The 21,415-nt window shown below is 37.7% G+C and overlaps 1 protein-coding gene across 1 annotated transcript; it reads left to right on the top strand.

Annotated features, from left to right (window-relative positions):
- Positions 1–327: 327 nt before the first annotated feature.
- LOC115417406 (meprin A subunit beta-like) lies at positions 328–14,824 on the top strand. Its single transcript, XM_030131308.1, has 15 exons — positions 328–541; positions 701–728; positions 892–942; positions 2,771–2,811; positions 2,918–2,993; positions 3,588–3,705; positions 7,439–7,617; positions 7,734–7,952; positions 8,902–9,051; positions 10,692–10,907; positions 11,086–11,336; positions 13,763–13,973; positions 14,065–14,238; positions 14,338–14,438; positions 14,548–14,824. The coding sequence occupies exons 1-14, from the start codon at positions 500–502 to the stop codon at positions 14,394–14,396; spliced, it is 1,815 nt and encodes a 604-aa protein (XP_029987168.1). The 5' UTR covers positions 328–499; the 3' UTR covers positions 14,397–14,438; positions 14,548–14,824.
- Positions 14,825–21,415: the final 6,591 nt, after the last annotated feature.

The following is a 21,415-nucleotide window of genomic DNA, read 5'->3' on the forward strand; positions in this document are numbered from 1 at the left end:
CAGATCATCATAATCAATCACAGGCAGAAAGGTGGCTTCCACAAGTTTTTTCTTTGCAGAAAATGTTTATTATGTTTATGTTTATTACCATCATGTGTCACCATACTGAGTGGAAAAGTACTGAGAGGTGTCAGGTCTGTTCTCAGCCACAGTTCATTCGTTCACACTATATAAGGACTTGTGTTTTACTAATGTACCATAGATGTCTATCTCTATCTGACATGAGAGAGTTGATAAACTATATCGTGCAAGCACAGGAAGTAACACAGTAACACTTCCATCCTGTTTTTTTCCTTTTTTGAACACTAGTAATACATAGAAAGAGGAGATGATGAGTGCACTCTGCAGACACATCTCTGTCTGTATGTGCCCCCTTTATCTTTTTCAAAATTTTCCTATAATAATTAGTTTGACTGTGGTGTAATCTCCCCCAACCTGAATTTAAAAAAAGTGTCAAACACAGATTCACCTGATCCAGTGTGAGTCTGTGGCTGCAGCCATGACACGACGGTGGATTATTCTGCTCTTTGGCCTGGGTTTGGTAAGTGTGTACCGTTAACATTGACATTGATGTGGCGTATCCTGTGTGAAAGTGATGTGTTCCTTTAATAGTATGGTGTTTTCCAGCATGTCTGTCCAAAAAATTTTCTCTTCTGTAGTTCTTCTTTTCTTACTCCAGTGTTGATTTGCTTTTATTTAGACGATGGCGAAGCCGATAGGAGAAACAGGTGAGTTAAATTTAAGTTAAATGTGTTTTTCTTGTTACCTGTGGCCAAACATCAGACACTTTACCTCAGCTAAAACTAAATCAAACTTATATAAACTTACATTAGAAATGATCATGTCTTATAATATGTTTCTGAGGAGCTTTTTCTCCATTTTTTTGTGCAGTTCTCCATGTTGATAAGGGCCGTAACAGGAACATCCTTCAGATCAATAAAGGTTTGTGCAATAAGACATCATATATAACCAGGTTTGAACTGTAGTGGGATACAGTCTTTAATTGAACACCAATGAATCATGGGACATGTGGGGTCTTCAATGAGATTTGGTCAAATATTTGAAAAATGCAGTTGTATTTTCTCCTCATGGATAGGTGTGTGTACTTACTGCCAACTCTGAACAGTCCAATGAGAACCGATCATTCTCAAATTATAAGAACCCACTTGTATAGTCTTTATATATGATGGTGTTGTATTGCTTTGTGTTGTTACTGCACTGTAAAATTAAATCATTCTCCTGCCTCAAGCATGTAGTTATTATTAGCATTTTTAGTATTATCACTATTTTTACCACAACTATTGTTAATCCATAACAGGTTCTGAGAACAAATGGATTATGAACCTCCTTTAACATGCCTCTATTTTCTACTTTTTATTGAATATTTTCTCCTATGGCAGATACATCACTCTTTCCTATTAATGTATGTTGTTGGTATTTCACTGTCAACCTAAACTCTAAATAGACTGTAACCGCATTTTTGCCACAAATGTCTTCATCTACTCATTGCTTTATTCCTCTTAATCTTCTAAAAGTGATTTATTCTGAATGCTGATGAGTATGACGCCACTCAGTTAAAGTAAATTAACCACGAGCCATTATTGAGTTGCTAATTCCATCTTTGATTTGTCAATTTAACAATATATGTATATTTTTATAACCTTTATTTAACCAGGTCAGTCAACTGAGGACCAGTTCTCATTTACAATAACGACCAGGCTAAGCATAAGAGGCAGATACAAAACTATAAAAATACACACTGAGCGCTTGGATTTTAATTAAATACATTTCTTTCTTTCTTTCTTTCTTTCTTTCTTTCTTTCTTTCTTTCTTTCTTTCTTTTTTTTACTTATTTTAATTGGGGGTTTTCAAATACAAGTACATTTCAAACAAGGTACAATTAGATGCATACATATATACTATAAGTTCCCCAAAGAGGAAATGGAAGATGAGTGAATAAATGAATATGCACACATACATACGCACCAAACCAAACAAAACCAGATAAAACAGCATAACAAAAGGACCAAAAAAATAAAAATAAAATTACACACATACACACAGAGGATGTCAAATATTATATGTATATATAATTGTCAATGAATTGTTGCCATGTTGAATAAAATATGCCTACTTTGTCCTTTAGGGAGTATCGTATTTTTTCTAACTGCAAGTGCCCCATAACATAATAAACCTAGACGAGCTGGAGGTTTTTTGAGTTTCCAGTTGAGCAAAATTAACCTCTTGCCAACAGTGTCACAGAGCATGTTAAGTTCTTATGGTACCTTAGGAGAGCCAGCTCCTGTGCTGCAGATCCAACCCCAAATATGGCAAGGATTGACTCTGGTGTTAGGGGTTTCTTGATAATCTCAGATAATACCAGGAATATCTTAACCCAGTATGCAGTGATGTTTGGGCGGGACCAAAACATGTGTACTAAAGAAGCTGGAGTCTGACCACAACGGTCACAAGATGAGTTCACAGCAGGGAACATTTTGGAGAGTTTCAGTTTTGATAGATGAAGCCGGTATAAAACTTTGAACTGCAAAAGTCCATGTCTGGCACACACCGAAGAAGAGTGTACCCAGTCCTGAGCTTTTGACCATTGGTTTTCTGAGATTTCCACTCCCAGGTCTTCCTGCTAAGTGTTTTAATTAAATACATTTCTTATACCAGTATTTTGTATTTAATACATTTCATAAGACCGTCCTAAGACCGTATGTGTAATATTTGTAATATAGAACTTTTGTGTGTTTTGTGTCCATCTCAGAGGCTGGAAAGCACCTTATCGAGGGAGACATTAAAGAGGGTGTAAGTTGCACCAGAGACTCTAAACAGCCAATTTTCTTTGCCTTTTGTAAGCCACAAGCATGTGTTTGAAAATTGTGAATGCAGTGTTTTTATGCCATACTTTCAGGTGTTGAGAAACACCATCATAGGAGATGAGTATCGCTGGCCTACAACCGTTCCCTTCTACCTGGACGACAGCCTGGGTGAGACACTCTCACATTTAAACAGTATTATCCTACCTATCAACATAATAAATAGTATTATAATATTATAATAAACAGTATTATCCTGCCTATCTACCTACCTTTTTTTTCTCAATTGATTGACTGATGTATTTATTTTGAATATGAATGTCAAAAAAGAAGAACAATAAATAAACAAACAAAATGTTTAAACATAAGACATGTAACACATATTTGAAAGGGAGTGAGAAGAAGGATAACTTATCAACTCCCACCTCTTCTCCTTCAATAATCAATAACAGTAATAAGCTTCCTAGTCTAAAACGTATCTATACTCTAATGTCTGATATTTACTGTTAAATAATTTTGTTTCTGACTTTATATTATTACAAACAAATATAATATAATTTACATGAACACATAATGAAATAGCACATATGTATGTACATACACATACATACACAGATATATATTCATATACATGCATATACTTGTATATCTTTATAACACCCAGTGATACCCAATACCTCCCTCATCCCTGTACCTCTTAAAAATTATGTCTTTGTACCTCCTTTTACATTGTTTTATGCTTTGTTTGTGTGGGAAAATTTATAGATGTAAATGCAAAGGGAGTGATCCTGAAAACATTTGATGAATTCAGACTCAGGACCTGCATCGACTTCGCACCATGGGAAGGAGAAGAGAACTACATTTCTGTCTTCAATGACGACGGGTCAGTGTTCAGTTACAGTCAGGGTTGTGTTGTAATACACACCGTACAGTGGAACAAGTCGAATCACATTCGTACTGCTGAGATGGAACAACATGGATCACATGTCATACATTTTAGCAAAAACACTGAATGAACATCAGAACAATGTTACAAATGTTGAGTTTTCAGCATCAAAACAGCTGAAAGAAGACTGTGTATTCACAATTCATCCACCAGGTGGCTCACAGTAACTAATGCAGGGGTGTCGAATTCATTATAGTTCAGGGGCCACATTCAGCTAAATTTGATCTGAAGTGGGCTGGATCAGAAAAATAATATAACATATATAACAATATAACATAATAATATATAAATAATGTCGACTCCAAACTTTTCTCTATGTTTTAGAGCGAAAAAAGTAAATTTACATTATGAACAGGTTTACATCTACAAACTATCCTTTCAAACAATGTGAATAACATGAACTAACTGAAAAAATAAGTGTAATTTTAACATTATTCTGCCTCAGTTTATCATTCCCACATGTACATTATAACTTACAGATCACAGTGGATCTACAAATACACAAAACATTTAACAGGCAGAATATTGTTAGAATTGTACTTACTTCTCTTAAGACATTTCAGGTTCATATTGTTCAGGTTATTCACATTTTTTGCAAAATGATACTTTGTTTTAGTGTAAATACATGAAAATATTTACATTTACAAAGAGAAAAATTTGGAGTTGTCATTATTTATATGTTTTTATGATCGTATTTGACTGGTCCTGCCCACTGTAGATTGAATTGGTCTGAATGTGGAACCTGAACTAAAAGGATTGTTAATATCTTAGTGTAATTTTTGCATTTCACAAATTCATCCCAGGGGCTGGACTGGACCCTTTGGCGGGCTGGATTTGGCCCCCGGGCCTCATGTTTGACACCTGTGAACTAATGTCACTACATGTTTCCTGACAAGTAACAATGTTGGTTCAGTATAGTATACAATACTGTGCAAAAGTTTAAGACTGCATTTAGTTTTGTTGTTTTTGCTGGGTTGAAATGAGCACACATATTTATTTCTCATTCACTTTTCTTCAGGTACAACAAAAAATACAGGAAATATATGTAAAAAACACTGAACTGAATGGTTCCTAAAGGTTAAAATCACTATTTATTGTGACCCCTGACCCCACAAGAAAAAGCAACACAAATAATTGGAAACATCTGACGTGTTGAAACCTCGGATAAAACATCAGAAATTTAATGCAAAAAAACTATTGCACTAAAATTACATTAATTAAAATTAATGCAATTGTATCTGAATACAGAGACTGAGAAATACATATTTGTGGTTGGCCAAATAAGTGACATTTATGCCACATTTCTACTATGTGGTACCGGCTCGACTCGATTCGCCTCAACTCAGGTACCATGCACTGTTCCTGGAGACCGTTTCCGTTACAGGATACTACTGACTTTAGAGTACCTGGTCGTCATAGCAATGTTGCACATGACTTCTGTGACGTCTGCTCAGAGAGTTGCTGATAAACTCGCTCGTTGTGTGTTGTCCCGTCAAGCTCAAACTGAATTTTTTCATCGGCCACCAAGGACAGAAATGTCTGAACCTCCTCGACTAACCATGGTGTTGTTTTGTGGGCTGTCATCATGGTTTAGCCTACTGGTATATTTACTGTAAACTTTCGAATCTGTTTTTTTTTTTTTTAAATGGCATGTTGCACATTGAGGACGCAATGACGCAAAGACAACTCTCTGACCAATCACTGGTCTGCAGTGTTTCCACATCACATTTTAGTATCTCTCTGGAACTTCAGTTGACCAGATTCCAAAAACCTAGTACCAGATTCCAGGTTCTTCTACGTAATGGAAACGCAAAAAGGCTGAGTCAAGTCAAGTCGAGTCGAGCTGGTGCAACGTAGTGGAAACGCGCCATTATTTAATTCCAGTTCTATGTGCTTGTCTGACAAATACCTGAATTGCATACATTACTTTCTTCAGTCTAAAACAACACTATATTCATCCATCTTCTTTATCTTCTATATGAACTTGAGAAAATTACAAACTCTCAACGAGGATAATAATACAGTAATATAAATGAACATAAATAAAATAAAGTATAAAAATCATGGGGATATGTAGGGCAAGAGCAAAAATACATTCAAATACAATACAGTGCAAATCATTAGGCATTTTAAATTAACGTATAGGAGCAGAGATGCAACAGAGAAGACTTTTTAACCCTTTCATGCATACCGGTCACTACAGTGGACAGCTACTCTTCTCTTGTTAAATTCATGGGTTTTGTTGTTTTAGTTTCATATCATCCAACACAGTGGACACTTCTGCATCATCCCATACACTGCAATTAACAACATTACTGTAACTTTGCTGTTCTTGATAAACCTGATCTGCAGTAATATGTTTTAGTGTAAAAAGTGTGTAAAAGTTTTCTTAAGCAAAAAGTTGGGTTTTTTTTGCATATCATTTCTTTGAAGTGAGTAATAACTAGTATTAGAGTATGTTAAAATGTGAGAGAACGTCAGATTAGCTATATGAAAAATGTTATTTCGTAGTTTTCACACAGTATATCACTTTCTGATGATGGGTTTTAACCCTTTGATGCACGAATTATGAAAACCTTAGTCAAGATTTTTTTCCTGACTGTTTTTATTCCTCTTTAGGCGTGAAAAAAACAATGAGATTGATTTTTTTTTTTTTTTTAACTAACCTATTTTTCACAGTTACAAAAAATGTCCACTGAATTGGACACCATGTGTTTAATTTAATTTAATTTTTGAAGCAAAGAAACATGTATTTAAAACCAAGTATCAGAAAGTGATATACTGTGTAAAAACTATGAAACAAGCACTTTTAATGCAGCTAATCTCATGTTTTCTCATCTTTTATCATACTCTAATACTAGTTCTTACTCACTTCATGGAGATAATATATTAAAAAAAAATGTTTAAGAAAACTTGTAATTTCAGTCTAATAACAACTAGCAATTGATTTCCACTCAATCATGTTACTGCAGATCAGATTTATCAAGAACATAAAGTTACAGTAATGAACTGCAGTGTATGGGATGGTGCATATGTGTCCACTTTGTTGGCTGATATGGAACTAAAACAACAAAACCCATGAAGATACCAGAGAACAGCTGTTGAATAACTGTCCACTGGAGTGACCAGTATGCATGAAAGGGTTAAATACATGTTTCTTTGCTTCAAAAATTAAATGCATGGTGTCCAGCTGAGTGGACATTTTTGTAATTCCATGAAAAATAGGTTCATAAAAAAAAAAAAAAAAAAAAAAAAAAAAAATAATTCAATCGCCTTGTTTTTTCATGCCTAAAGAGGAATAAAAACAGTCAGGAAATAAAATCTCAACTAAGTTTCTCATAATTCACGCATGAAAGGGTTCAAATAAAATAATAGATAACAAGCAATGTTCTGGCTTATTTTCATTGTTTGTTTGTTTTTCTAATTTTCTTAGGGACAAGACAAACATTTTAAATTTGTTTGTAAATCCAGAAAAGGAGGGCTTGTTATTTCTCCATTTTGCACAGTGGATATGATATTTACCCAATAATAAAATTAGATTAATGATATCTGAAACAGATGAGGCCAAATTATCCATATAAGAGGTGTTGGAACCTATCCCGGTTACCATTGGGCAAAGGCGTCATTTTGAATTTGATTTCAATGTGCATCACGCTGTCTCCCTCTTTAGATGCTATTCTTATGTCGGTAACCAGCATGTGGGGAAGCAGGAGCTGTCTATTGGTTGGGGTTGTGAACTCATAGCAACTGTTGAGCATGAGTTCCTCCATGCTCTTGGTTTCTGGCATGAACAGTCCAGATCTGACCGTGACGACTACATTGACATAATATGGAGGAATATTGAACCTGGTAAGTCTTGGCTTGGTTACATAAATATTAAACTGTATTTACTTAACTTTGTGCCTTGTAACTGAATACATTGTGTTTTTTACATATTCTGAACATGTTTACGATGTCTTTCTCAGATAACCAGTATAACTTTGATCGTGAAAATGACACTGTATCCAGTGCTCTGGGCGTTCCCTATGATTACATGTCTGTGATGCACTATGAGAAGACAGCCTTCGGCCTGGAGAATCAGATCACCATGCTCCCCAAGAATCCCCACTATGTTGATGTGATTGGTCAGGATATGGGGTTCAGCGCCAGTGACCTTACCAAACTCAGCCGTCTCTACAAGTGTAGTGAGTCTCAACTTGAAATGTTTTTCATAAAACAATAAATTAAGTTCAATTCCTTAATTCCAGAAAAAATAGACAAAAACAAAATATATATTACATAATACGTAGACAGTAAGGAGAAATGACCTAGAATCCAGTGGCCATCCCCCACTGCTGCCTAACAATTTAATAACCCATCACCACATACCATCTACTAAAATAAAATCTACAATCTAACAATACTGCACACCAATTATGTATATTAGATCATGTGTTTTTCAGCATGATAAAGCATTTCTGCATACATACCGCTGCATGTATTAAAGTATATTGAGAGTTTTCCAGAGTATTGCTTATTGCTTAGCACTGTGATACAGCATATTAAATAAGCAATCAATAAGGAGGAAAATACCTCAGACTATTTCTACAAATGGTCGTAAACTTTAAAATAAGATGAACAGACTCTGCCCTGCTTTACCCCTCAATACAACCTCCTTGTCAAAAGTAAATATGAAATGACATTTGAGCAGTAATACAACAAATATGTAAATATTTGGGGAAAAAAGGCAACATATATAAGCAATGACAGGGTTATAAAATTATGTGAATATCAATAGAATCTACTTTAATTTAGATGATAAAAAATATTTTAATCCTTTTATTATACACTTCTATTTTTTTTAACCTAATAAAGTCCTCATTTATCAAAATTAGTGTAATGCACATGATTAGCATCATAATTTTTTAACTCTGTCAATGCAGGGAAAAGAAAAGTTTTAATTTGTGATACATTAGATCGATGAATCTTCTCCTTATCCCAAAAGAATTCCTCACATTTGTCACTTAATGCATAAGTTTTGTGGTTATTTCACATTAAAAAATAATATGCTGATTATTACAGCTAAATTAGGTACTTTTAGCTCCTTGTACTGTATACCACATTAATTAATCCAAAGCTATTTCCTCCCCACAGCCACGTCTACAACCTTTGTGGACAGCTGTAGCTTTGACGATGACAACATCTGTGGGATGATCGACGGTCCTGGAAACAAAAAGTGGGAATGGCGCGATTCAGTTGAAGGAGGGCCTGAGTCTGATTTCACCACCATGGGACAGCGCGAAGGTCACTGGAAACACTGATTTAACATTTCTAACACCTTGATAACATGTCATATAATACATTCAACCTGTATGACCACATTTCTTGGCCCTAAAACAAGTTGGAAAACTGTTATTATGACACAGCTCCATAAAATAATACTTAAGGGAAAGGCCAAAAAAAAAAACCCCAAAAGAAACAGAGAAATAGGAGCATAAACCTCTTGAGACCCAACAATGCAATTTTGTCATCTGTTACGGGACAAGATTTTCACAGCTTTACTAGATAAAAATAAATAAATAAACACTGTCCACTGCAAAGCACATAAAACAAAATAATAAAATGAGAAATGTATCTGAAAAAACTGCTGCATTATACTGTTTCCAAATAAGACAATTATTCACTGTAAAAAAGCCAAGTTTTATTTTCCTGGGTTTCAGGACATTCATTAATGAGACCACTAAAATGAGGCCAGTAAAAGATTACATATGATTAAATATAAATCAATTAATCAATCAAACTTTATTTATATAGTGCCAAATTATAACAAAACTTATCTCATGACACTTTACATAAAGAGCCAGTTGAAACCAGACTCTCAAGCCAATTTACAGAAACCCAACAGAATCCTCCAGGAGCAAACACTTGTGACTGGTGACAGTGGAAGGAAAAACTTCCCTTTAACAGCAGAAACCTGGAGCAGACCCAGACTCCTGGAGGATGGTCGTCTGCCTTGACCAGTTGGGATTAAAGAGAGAGGGTAAAGGAAGAGAAAAAGAGTGAGAGAGAGAGCCAGGGGGTGGGGGGGTGGGTGTTACATAGATGCAATTGATGCACAGCAAACAGAACTAGAATTGTCGAAAAGTAGATCAGCCGCTGTTAGCGTAATTACCAATAACCAGAACAAATGTCCGTAACTGTTAATACTACTACTACAAGTATTAACAGTGGATATACTACTACTACTACAAAACTTAGTGCAAATAATACAAACCTCTACCATCTATGGAACACTATCACAACTAAAATAAGACTAAACATAAAAAGAAAAAAAAAACAACATAATGGCATAATTAAAACAAGAAAAGCACTCGGAGAGCGCAGACCTCCGCCAAGACAAATCTGCCCCTCCCACCCCCGATCATCACCAAAATTTAATCATTTCTTCCTTGTGCCAGTATCAACATTTCCTGAAAATTTCATGAAAATCCATCCATAACTTTTTGAGTTATCTTGCTAACAAACAAACAAACAAACAAACAAACAAACACACAAACAAACAAACACACAGACACACAAAGCAAAGTGATCACAGTACCTCCTGGCGAAGGTAATGAATAAAAGAAGTAAAGCACGACCTAAAACCTGCAGTTGTACGCATAGAACCAAATAAGTTTCACTGTGGATATCTTCTTTTTTAAATAATCTTTTGTGTTAGGACACATTTTCTGTATACCTATATATATCCTCTCAGTACAAGTATAAGCATGTCCAGTTTTCCAGTTTTCCAAAAACCAACTAACAACAAAAACTTAAACCAAAAATCAAAGAACCCCCCCCATCACACACACACACACACACACACACACACACACACACACACACACACTGTGGATATCTAAAGACCAACATCACATGCTGTTGTCCTGTCTTGTCATTATCAGGGAACAGTTACTTCATGCACTTCAACACTGCATCCGCTAACCCCGGAGACCATGCAATTCTGAGGAGTCGTATGCTTTACCCCAAACCTGGAGCCCAGTGTCTGCAGTTCTTCCTGTTCAACACAGGGGCAGCTGATGACACTCTCCATATCTGGGTGAGAGAGTATGACGAGACCAACCCTAAGGGTAAACTGCAACACTTCAAGACGATCTCAGGTAAAATGGAAATAAGAGAACATTAGAGGTTCCGAGTTAACCTAGTGCTTGAAATAGGTTAGAAAAATGTGCATATTCTACACACACAGGCTTTAAGGATAGGAGAGTTCCATATTTTTGACATAATAACTCCCCAGTTACTGATGGTGATTATGTATTCACTCTTCACTTTGTACAGGAGGTGAAACAGGCGTCTGGAATCTGTATCAAGTTAATATTAATGTGGTCAATAAGGCTCGTGTGATTTTTGAGGGGGTAAGAGGGAAACAGCCATCATCAGGAGGGCTCTCTTTGGACGACATCAACCTGTCATCCACCAAGTGTCCTCACCACATCTGGCCCATCCGCAACATCACCAACATACTGGAAAATACAGGAGAGATCAACAGCCCTCGATTTCTGTCTCCAACCACAGGTTACTCCTTCCAGGTAATTATGGAATATTGTAAAAAACCATAACATTGAGACTGATAGATACAGACATTTCAAAACTCCAAATACACTGATTTTAGATTCCCACATAATGCATCTGTACACTCTCTCCAATGGCCACCACTTTAAAACTTTAACATGTAACAATAAGTTGTATATAAAGATGGACATAGAGATCTGTGACATCAGTTGAGTCAATATTAGCAGAGACACAAAGTGGATGTAATCCTGTTATACTTGTGTGTCGCTGCATCAGTATTCTTTCTCAGTTAATGAAGTTAATCAGGGGTGATATGTCTTGTATTTTTTACTGTGAATTAACACAGTCACAGCTACATCAATCAAACAACAGAAAAGTCCGCCATAATGTCTCATTTGTGGAATGATTTGGAGGAGTTAAAAAAAAAAAAAAAAAGTTCAATCAACTTTTTTTGAAGACGTATAGGGAAGAGAGTGGATGTTAATTCTAATGATACTGGTGAATATTGAAGCAGCACATTAAGACGGGATGGAATGTCGTATAGATACATTAGCTAATATGTAGTGGAGTGTATTGTATATTTTTATTTATACAGTACTATTCATATAATATGTATATATACAATATATAGACACTACAATATAAATAAAATATATATGTAAAAGATTAGTGCTGTCAAACGACTAAAACTTTTAATCAGATTAATCACAGGGTTGCTGAGGATTAATTTAGATTAATCACGATTAAATATCATTCATTTTTAAATTATATTAATTGCATTTCATTTTGCATGTGCAAACAGACTCAATAAAGAAGGGAATATATAAGTACTTGAAGTGTTTGTCGCAAGCTGGGCGACACATTAGCTGAAGTGTTAGCAGAATCCCCGACTAGCGTATACTTTGTGTTAATGTGGTATTTTAAGATGGAAGTGCTTAGGTGAAAAGAAAACTCCTTCCTACAGAGTGTGTATAATACTTTATGTTGGTAGACTGTTCTGTCTTGTTTTTTTTTTTATCTTCATATTATCTTCCAGAGGGCCAACAAGCTGTTTAGTGTCTTCCATCTTTATGGGTTGGTTCTGCTGCTTGTCACTACCAGATCAACTGCCCATTTGTTCATGTGTGACGGTAACTCTACTTGGACAAACTACTCCAAATGTGTTGCCAGAGACGTTCAGAGGCATTCTGCACTGCAGATGGGTTAATTGATTGAAAATTTTTAATCACATTAATCACGATGATGGATTAATCTGTGTTAACACGTTAATTTTGACAGCCCTGGTAAAAATATATCAATATTATATTATCTATTTCTACGTGTTCAAAATAAAGATTTCATTCATTCATTCATTCATTCATTCATTCAGCAGCATCTCCTGATACTTCAAGGCTAGCTCAAACTCAGTCCCACTCTTTGTTACAATTAAACTGATATTCATCTGTAAAATTGGTGATGTGTTCAGCTCATTTTTTAATAGGGGCCTTACAAATGGGTTAAAAATTCTTATACACTGTTGCCTCAGACATAACACAATCAGTGACGTGCAGTGGGGTTCATGGCTGGGGAGGCACTGACTCTTTCAGAGCCAGATCTACAGATATATGGTGGCCTGAGAAACTGGAATAGAGAGAGTGAGCAAAAGGAATGGCCTGGTTATATGGGCTCTGCATCAAGCCAGCATAGGTAGACTGGCAGGAACTCAACAGGAAACCTTCAAAAATTCCATTCCATTTCAAACTAAAAATAAAAAAAGTTTATGGTCTTACCTTTATTTGTACATGAAATCCATGCACCGATCCTGGTGAATTAAAGTGTATAAAAAAGAACGAAGAAGATTATAAGCGCATGAATCTGTGGACTCACAGGTGCCATCTATCATGAGGCAGGGGTACTGTTTGCCTCCCCTAGTGACTTTTTCACTGCGGTTTTATGATTAATCTGCGAGCCTAAACACATTACAGAAATACATTCCATACGTTATGCAGATTATGGAAGGATAGAGCATATAATCAGAGTGTTTGAAAGCATTTTAACTGCGATATACAGAGGGACAGCGACACAATATTTTCATTGGGTACCAGCAGAATTCATGAGGGAAGGAGACAGTTCTCCTGGAGGCACAGCACAGCGCTGCCTCACAGCGCATCTCCTCCCTGTATTTGAACGGAGCATGTGGAAATTCTGCTATTCTAATTGACAAAAATAATAATAATAATAATAACAATATTGGATTCGAACAGAAAATGAGTTTATAGGACATACCAGCTGACCACTATCAACATTTATTATATTTTATAGTCAAGTTTTTTTTCTTTTCAAGATTGACAAGGGAGGCTCTGCCTCCCCTGCCTTCTCTGACTGCATGTCACTGAACCCAATCTACCCAGAATGCAGCACTTGATAAATAACAGCACTCTGTCTTTCTTTCTACTTGACTTAGATAACATTGCAGCCAAACGGATTAGACGATGAGCTAGGGGATATGGGTGTATTCTTTCACTTGACTTCAGGACCCAATGATCACAACCTCAACTGGCCATGTCCGTGGCACCAGGTAACCATGACCTTGATGGATCAGCAGCCCGACATCAGACAGCAAATGAACCAGCACCATATGTTGACCACAGACCCCACCTTGAAGTCAGATGATGGTAAGGGATGGACATGGAACTGTGTGTAACAAGCTGTCATTCTTGCTCTCAATAACTTCACTAATTCGGCAACTTCACCTGCATGTTCCAGGTACATACATGTGGGGAAATCCTCGTTCAGTGGGCGAAAAGGTGACCGACCCTGATGGCAGTTCCTTCTACCGTGGTGAAGGCTTGGGAGCATCTCCCTTTATCACCAGAACCAGACTGAAGAGCAGAGACTTCATTAAAGGAGACACTGCCTTTTTCCTCTTCAGTCTGGAAGGTAAGAAGTCATGTTGAAAAGACACAGCTTTAAGTAAGACGGTAAACCTCACAGCCCCATGAGTGAAACATCCTTGTTGTGGTTTCTCGTTGTTCTCAGATATCTCCCACCTACTGCTACCCCAGCCTCTTCCCGACATCGCGTCAGCTGGGGAGTGACGAGAATGTGATCATACAGGACAAGACTGGATTCATGGGAGTGTGAGTAAAGAAGTTAGATCATTGTGGTTTATATCAATAATGCATCCTTATATTAATACTTCTTGAGGGAATATTAATGAACTTAATATATGTATATTTTTTGTTTCAGGGAAACTCCAGTGAAAGTTGACCACCATTCCATAATGTCCTGATGAAGTAAAAGTGCAAAGCATCCTATCTCTATCCTATGAGCTACAAAAATATTTGTTATATCTGTTTTGCAGCTTTATACATGTATTTTAACCAGATACAGTTCTTTATGCTTAGATAAAGATGTGAAGTTGTTCCAAAACACCTATCGCATAATATATATTAATCACCTATTGATTTTCTAACAACCGCTTTGACTGCATTGCCAAAAGAAAAAAAAAAAAAAATAAATGAATATAATCTGATATAATTTATCTTCTGATCATTTGTTTCCTTCAAGTCTTGCATATTCATTTATAACCAAGTCACAGTGATTAAACATATTAATGTGATAATAGTCAGTGGAGACATAGTGTATATCATTCACATTCAGTGTGATGGTACTAGCACTGAGCTACAGATCGTCCTCAAGAGGTGACTTCCGGGGATGAAATTGACCTCAGGGCAGAAGAGCCACAATTTGGAGTGTCATGTATAGCTCGGGGATGTCATTTGGCCTAGGAAAAATATTCAGTCAAAAGATTTTTACCCCATAACCTGTGTAATTAATGCATTTCGGTCCATTGTAAAATATGCTTATAAAATGATAAATAAAGCTGTAAAAAAAACAAAAAAAAAACAAAAAAAACCCAGATTTTTATACCGTCCCCCAAAGGGGGGCAAAGGGTATTGTTTTTGGTTCGGTTTGTTTGTTTCTTTTCTTGTTAACACTCTAGCAGTAAAACTATTAGTTGAATTTATACCAAATTGGGTTTATAGATTGCCAGTGACCCAAAATAGATCTCATTACATTTTGGGAAAAGCAGGTCAAAGTTCAAATTTTTATTGAATTTTTACAATCTTTTTTCGCCTCCCATTTACTTATAATGGGCGAAATTTCAAATGTCTATAAAAACATCAATTTTTCTTCCAATTTACTTCAAACTTAGCACATATACAGAGGCAATTACTATGCTGACATCAGCACATGCACAGACATGGTGACATCAGCTGGATCAATGCCAAATTAAGCTACAACATGTGAGAGGTGGGGTTTGCTGTGCCTGGTACCACTTGTTTTTTTTCTTTAACCATGATTTACACACAGTTGAGTTAATGACGATCATTTGATGTTTATGTAGCTTACAGTGTTGCTTAAGAAGTTATTTTACTTTCACAAATGTATTTCAGGCTCCATGAATCACTGTTGTAAAGTATTTACTGAATACTCAGACAGTTGTGGTGTTTTTGGTGTGTGTATAAGCACAGAGCTAAAATAACCAAGGAGTGGCTTCGGAACAACTCTGTGACTGTTTGTGAATGGTCCAGCCAGAGCCCTGACTTAAACCCAATTGGGCATCTGTGGACCTGAAAATGGCTGTCCACCAACATTCACCATCCAGCCTGACAGAACTGGAGAGGATCTGCACAGTGTTGGGGAAGTTACTTTTAAAAAGTAACTTTTGCTTGTTACTCATTACTTCTTCAAAAAGTAACCCATTACTTTACTTAGTTCAACTCTATGGAAATTAACTTTTTGTGTTTTTACTTGTTACTTTTATGTTACTTTTATGTTGCTCGACTTTGGGTAAACCACATATCTGTCCCTAAATGTGTAGGGCTACATAAAGTTCTATTATGGAGGACAATAACAGGTATTTCATTTGTGCTCTCTATTATAAAAAATGCCACAAAACAGGGCACTTAACAGGAAAACATTGGACTTAACATGAGGCTTAGGCTTCAACACGACCACTAAGCCCTATGAAACAATATACTGTTGTGATGGCCGTCGGCCATTTTGTCTGTTTCTCTTTGAACTCCTCCATTTTAGCTCTGGTCAGTTTCGCCCCACTAGTTCCACACACCTGACCAGACCCTATATAAGAGTCCTGGAAACAGAGATGGCTCTCTCTTCCTACTGCATGGCTGGTGACACCTGGGCTCCCAGCATGGCCATTTGACTTTTGGTTATGTTTGTTTGGTTCTTTTGGTTTCTTTGATCTCACATGCATCCACACACCCTACACCTCACCACTGATTACTGATTTTCACCTGAGTAAGTTGGATTTGAGTTATCTGTATTAAAGTTACATTACCTTTAATTGTCACTGTGCGGACCTTCCCTTCCTTTGTTATGCTCTCATACGAGCTGGGCATAACACTGTATATAGGTGAACACAAACTACATAAGCGCTTATTTTACAGCCTCATCTTTCATTAAACAAGCTACACTGAAACTTCTTCGACAATGAACAAAGTGACGAGTTTGTCAAATACTTTTTTTAGTTACCTGGTGAAACTGAAGTTTTAGCTGCTTATTTGGACTTGGATCATTTGACATAACATCATTTCCCAGGGGATCTTGGGCTACAAGCTTCACATTAGCATGTTTTCCTTTCAAAATGCTTGGTGAGGTTAGCAGCTGAGTTCAGGGCAGTGGACACCAGTTTTTCACCAGGGCACAGTGTACACTTTACACTCACATTCCTCCCTGTAGTTTCGACAAGTTGAAAGCAATGGGAATACCTCCATCCCTCCAAAGTTATCGTAGGCTGCTTCTCACTCGCTAATGTCACCATGCTACCACCAGCCTCTGTGATGTACCGTGTGGAATGAGAGCTCACGACTATAGCGCAGTCACAGCTGTTTCACTACTGGATGACTACAAAGCTAAAAATTGTACATGACAGCAAATCTATCCCTAAGAAAAGTAACGTTGTGCCAAACTGAGACAGGAACTACCTTACATTACCCACTTTTCAGTAGTAACGAGTTTGAACCAACTCAGAGCCACCGTTCTGGAACCGGATACTCTGAGTTTCTGAACTCAGGTTAAGTAGACTCAGAGTTTAGAATTAGACTCAGAGTATGTTGAACGTGTTTTCTGGAACAGGCCCCAGTGCTGCATGTGTAGGATTTGGAAACATCAGGGTTTGGTGACCCCTAGTGGTCATTTTGTAATGCTACAGTGAAGAATTTATTTTATTATTATTATTTTTTTTTTTTTAGAAAAGTGCACTTGCAATGGAAGCTGTTGTAAAGACTGTTTGCCTTTGAGGTTTGTGGCTGAAGGACTGTTTTATTCTCCCAGGACTGAAACCTTGGTGCAGACACATCACACATGTCTGTTCTTACAGTAACTGTGGGTTCACATCAAATGACCTGAAGTTTTGAATGGTTTTGACAAGGTGACAAACTGTGTTCTGGAACCCAGTGGTTCTCTGAACTAAAGGGAGTTCACCATCCTTGACTGTTAATATTTTAAGTGTAATTTTTTTCACTTTGCAAATTCATCCCAGGGGCTGGATTGGACCTTTTAGTGGGCCGATTTTGGCCCCTGGGCCAGTTGTTTGACACCTGTGCTCTCACAGCTCCCTGTTCATTGTGCATATACAGATATAATTAGACTGATGTTCAGGTAACAGACAAAAGGGACTTCAGCAGAGACTGAAGTCAGATAAATGTTATATTTGACTTGATGATCAATACAATAACATCAAGAATAATCCAGAAAATCATCTTTATGTGTGAGTTTGTGGTAGTAACTGGTTTAAGTCTGAGGTTTAAACAGCAGGACTTTTTCACTATCTCTGCAGATGACGGCTTTTACTTTCAGATCAGTGGTGATTTCTCATAGACTGCAAGGGAAGCCCGGCTTCCCCTAAAATTACAAAAATTAAAAAAGTCAGGAAAGTCAGGAAAAAGACTGTTGGTGAACGAGCCTTTTCTTTCCGTGCGCCAACACTTTGGAACAGTCTTCCTCTGGACATAAGGCAGGCATGTTCTGTGGATGTTTTTAAAGCAAAGCTCAAGACCCATTTGTTCACTTTGTGTTATAAGTCATGATGTGCTTTTATTGTTAATGTTTTTAGCTTTTATGTTTTATTGTTTTATTGGGATTGATTTTATATCTGTACAGCATTTTGATTGAAAGCGCTTTACAAATAAATTATTATTATTATTATTATTATTATTATTATTATTATTATTATTATTATTATTATTAAATGGTTAAATGTGTACGGTTGTGACATTTTATTGACTACAAATGTGTTAGAACACGTTCATCTCAAAGATAAGTTCGTTCAGAGAGGCCAAAAGACAGTATAGACAGAAGCTGGAGGGCTACTATTCCACTCCAGACGCATGTGGGTGGGGCTTCAGCACATCACAGAGTATCGACAAAGGAGCAGAGCAGCTACATCCAGCCAAACCACACTCCCAGATGAACTGAATGAGCTGAGCTGAATGAGTTCTACACTCGCTTTGAAGGTCAAAATTCTGACCAGCAGAGAGGGACGCTGGGCTTGAGGAGCACACAGGACTCACCTCTCATGGTGACATCAGCAGATGTGCGCAGGGTTCTGAGTAAAACCCACGAAAAGCAGCAGGCCCAGACAACATCCCAGGCCGTGCACTCAGGGTTTGCTCATCAGAGCTAGCTGATGTGCTTGCTGACATATTCAACCTGTCCCTTGCACAAGCCTCTGTACCCACCTGCTTTAAGTACACCACCATAGTGCCCATACCCAAGAAAAGCAATGTGACCTGCTTAAATGACTATCGCCCCGTAGCACTCACTGCAATAACAATGAAGTGCTTTGAAAGGATAGTCATGACCCACATCAAAAAAAGCATCCCAGACACTGTGGACCCTCTACAGTTCGCATATCGCCAGAACCGGTCCACCAATGACGCAGTCAGCACTGCCATTCACACCACCCTTTCGCACCTAGGGGGACAGGACACATGTGTCAGAATGCTATTTATAGATTATAGCTCTGCATTCAACACAGTTAGCCCCCACAAACTCACAGACAAGCTCCTCACACTTGGACTGACACCCTCCCTCTGTAACTGGGTGCTGAACTTCTTAACAGACAGACCCCAGTCAGTCAGAGTCCACAACCGCACATCCAGCTCAAGAACTGTAAGCACTGGGATACCACAGGGGTGTGTGCTGAGTCTGCTCCTCTACACGCTCTTCACCTACGACTGTGTGGCCTCCCAGAACAACACCAGCATCATTAAATTTGCGGATGACACTACAGTCATTGGCCTGATCACTGGTGGGGTTGAAACATTATACAGAAGAGAGGTGGCAGACCTTGTGACTTGGTGTCACGACAACAACCTTCATCTCAACACAGACAAGACCAAAGAGATGATTATCGACCTAAGAACAAGGGAAAAGGAGCCACACAAACCCCTGTATATTGATGAGAGTGAGGTGGAGAGGGTGAAAACCTTCAAGTTTCTTGGCACCTACATCAGCGAGGACCTCATCTGGTCTCACAACACCCAACAAATTATCAAGAAGTCCCAACAGAGATTGTACTTCCTGAGAAGACTGAGGAAATTTGGCATGTCAACCAAAATCCTCAGCTGCTTCTACAGATGCACTTTCGAGAGTGTCCTCACCGCCTCTATCACAGTCTGGTACGGAAACTGCACAGCACAAAACAGGAAGGCACTCCAGCGGGTGATCAAGACTTCACAGCATATTGCTGGGGCAGCCTTCCCTTCGCTGCAGGACATTTACAAAACCAGAGTGTTACGAAGAACACACAACCTGATCAGAGACAGGACACATCCACAACACTCACTCTTCACACTCCTACCATCAGGCAGACGTTACAGGAGTTTGAAGTCTAGGACCACAAGGCTGGCAAACAGCTTTTACCCACAGGCCATCAGGCTTCTTAATGAATAACTTAAACATGCCGCACGCAACACAAGCACATACTGATAGCACTGAACACTTTACTGCTGGCTTTAGTTGTTTTAATTTTAATTTTTTATAGTTGATTTTATCATTACTATTATTTCCCCTATTCTTATTTATTTTTAATGTTTTTATTATGTTGTGTTTTTAGGGAGATGAACCGAATAAGAATTTCATTGCGTAGTATAACTACCTGTTTTGCTGTGCATATGACAATAAAAACTCTTGAATCTTGAATCAGCTTTATCACAAATCAGCAGACTCGATGTTGTTCACTTCTCATACATTCCCGTTGCGCTGTTTTCTCATTCAATCTCTGCTCAGTGCATTTGCCCGTAGACGCCAGGTGTCTCTGGGCTTCAATGGGACTGAGTGGAACAGTTTTTTTCATTGCCTCAAAACTGGACAGTAATTGGATAAATGCCACGATGTTGTCCCGCCCCTGGACGCTGGGCATCTCTGGGGGTGAATGGAGCTGTGGGCGGAGCTCGGCCGGGCCGAACGCCAGAATCCCACGTGCTGATTGGATGATCAGTCGAAAGGCTGAATCCTGTTTGATTGACAGCTATTTTCAGATCTACTCCTTCACTTGACACAGTTCAGTTTAATATCGCCGTGCATTCTGCTGTGAAATCAAGAGAAAAACCATTACCAAATTACTCGGTCATTTCTTGCACTGTAAATAAAACACAATCATTGTACTTCCTTGTTTCAATTTAACATAATTTCAGCGTTTTCTTGTTTCAGTTACATAATTTAATCATTTCTTGTTTGAGTTTAATATCATTTTGTAGTTAGTTAAATCAATCAAACTGTCGGCTAGGTCGGAGTGAAAGGAGCATCTCTTGTTTAAAAAGGCTGAAGTCTTACACCCACAACACAATGGGCCAAGGCAATCTAAGCAGCCTAGCTCTGCTGGACATTCAGAGGACACTGGTCCAGTCCCTGGAAAAGACGCCTACTGGTACGATAAGGTTACTGACCATTTTCTTTAAAAGGAACGAAGGGTCGAATTTATGTTTAAATAACTTCACAATTTTTTTGATGTAAGCCAACAATGAGCTTCCCCTGTCTGAAAGACAAGCAGCCGCCACTGTTCCAGATCCACTATGACCCATAA

This window comes from Sphaeramia orbicularis, chromosome 4 (assembly GCF_902148855.1).
Source record: "Sphaeramia orbicularis chromosome 4, fSphaOr1.1, whole genome shotgun sequence".
In the NCBI taxonomy this organism is placed as follows: domain Eukaryota; kingdom Metazoa; phylum Chordata; class Actinopteri; order Kurtiformes; family Apogonidae; genus Sphaeramia; species Sphaeramia orbicularis.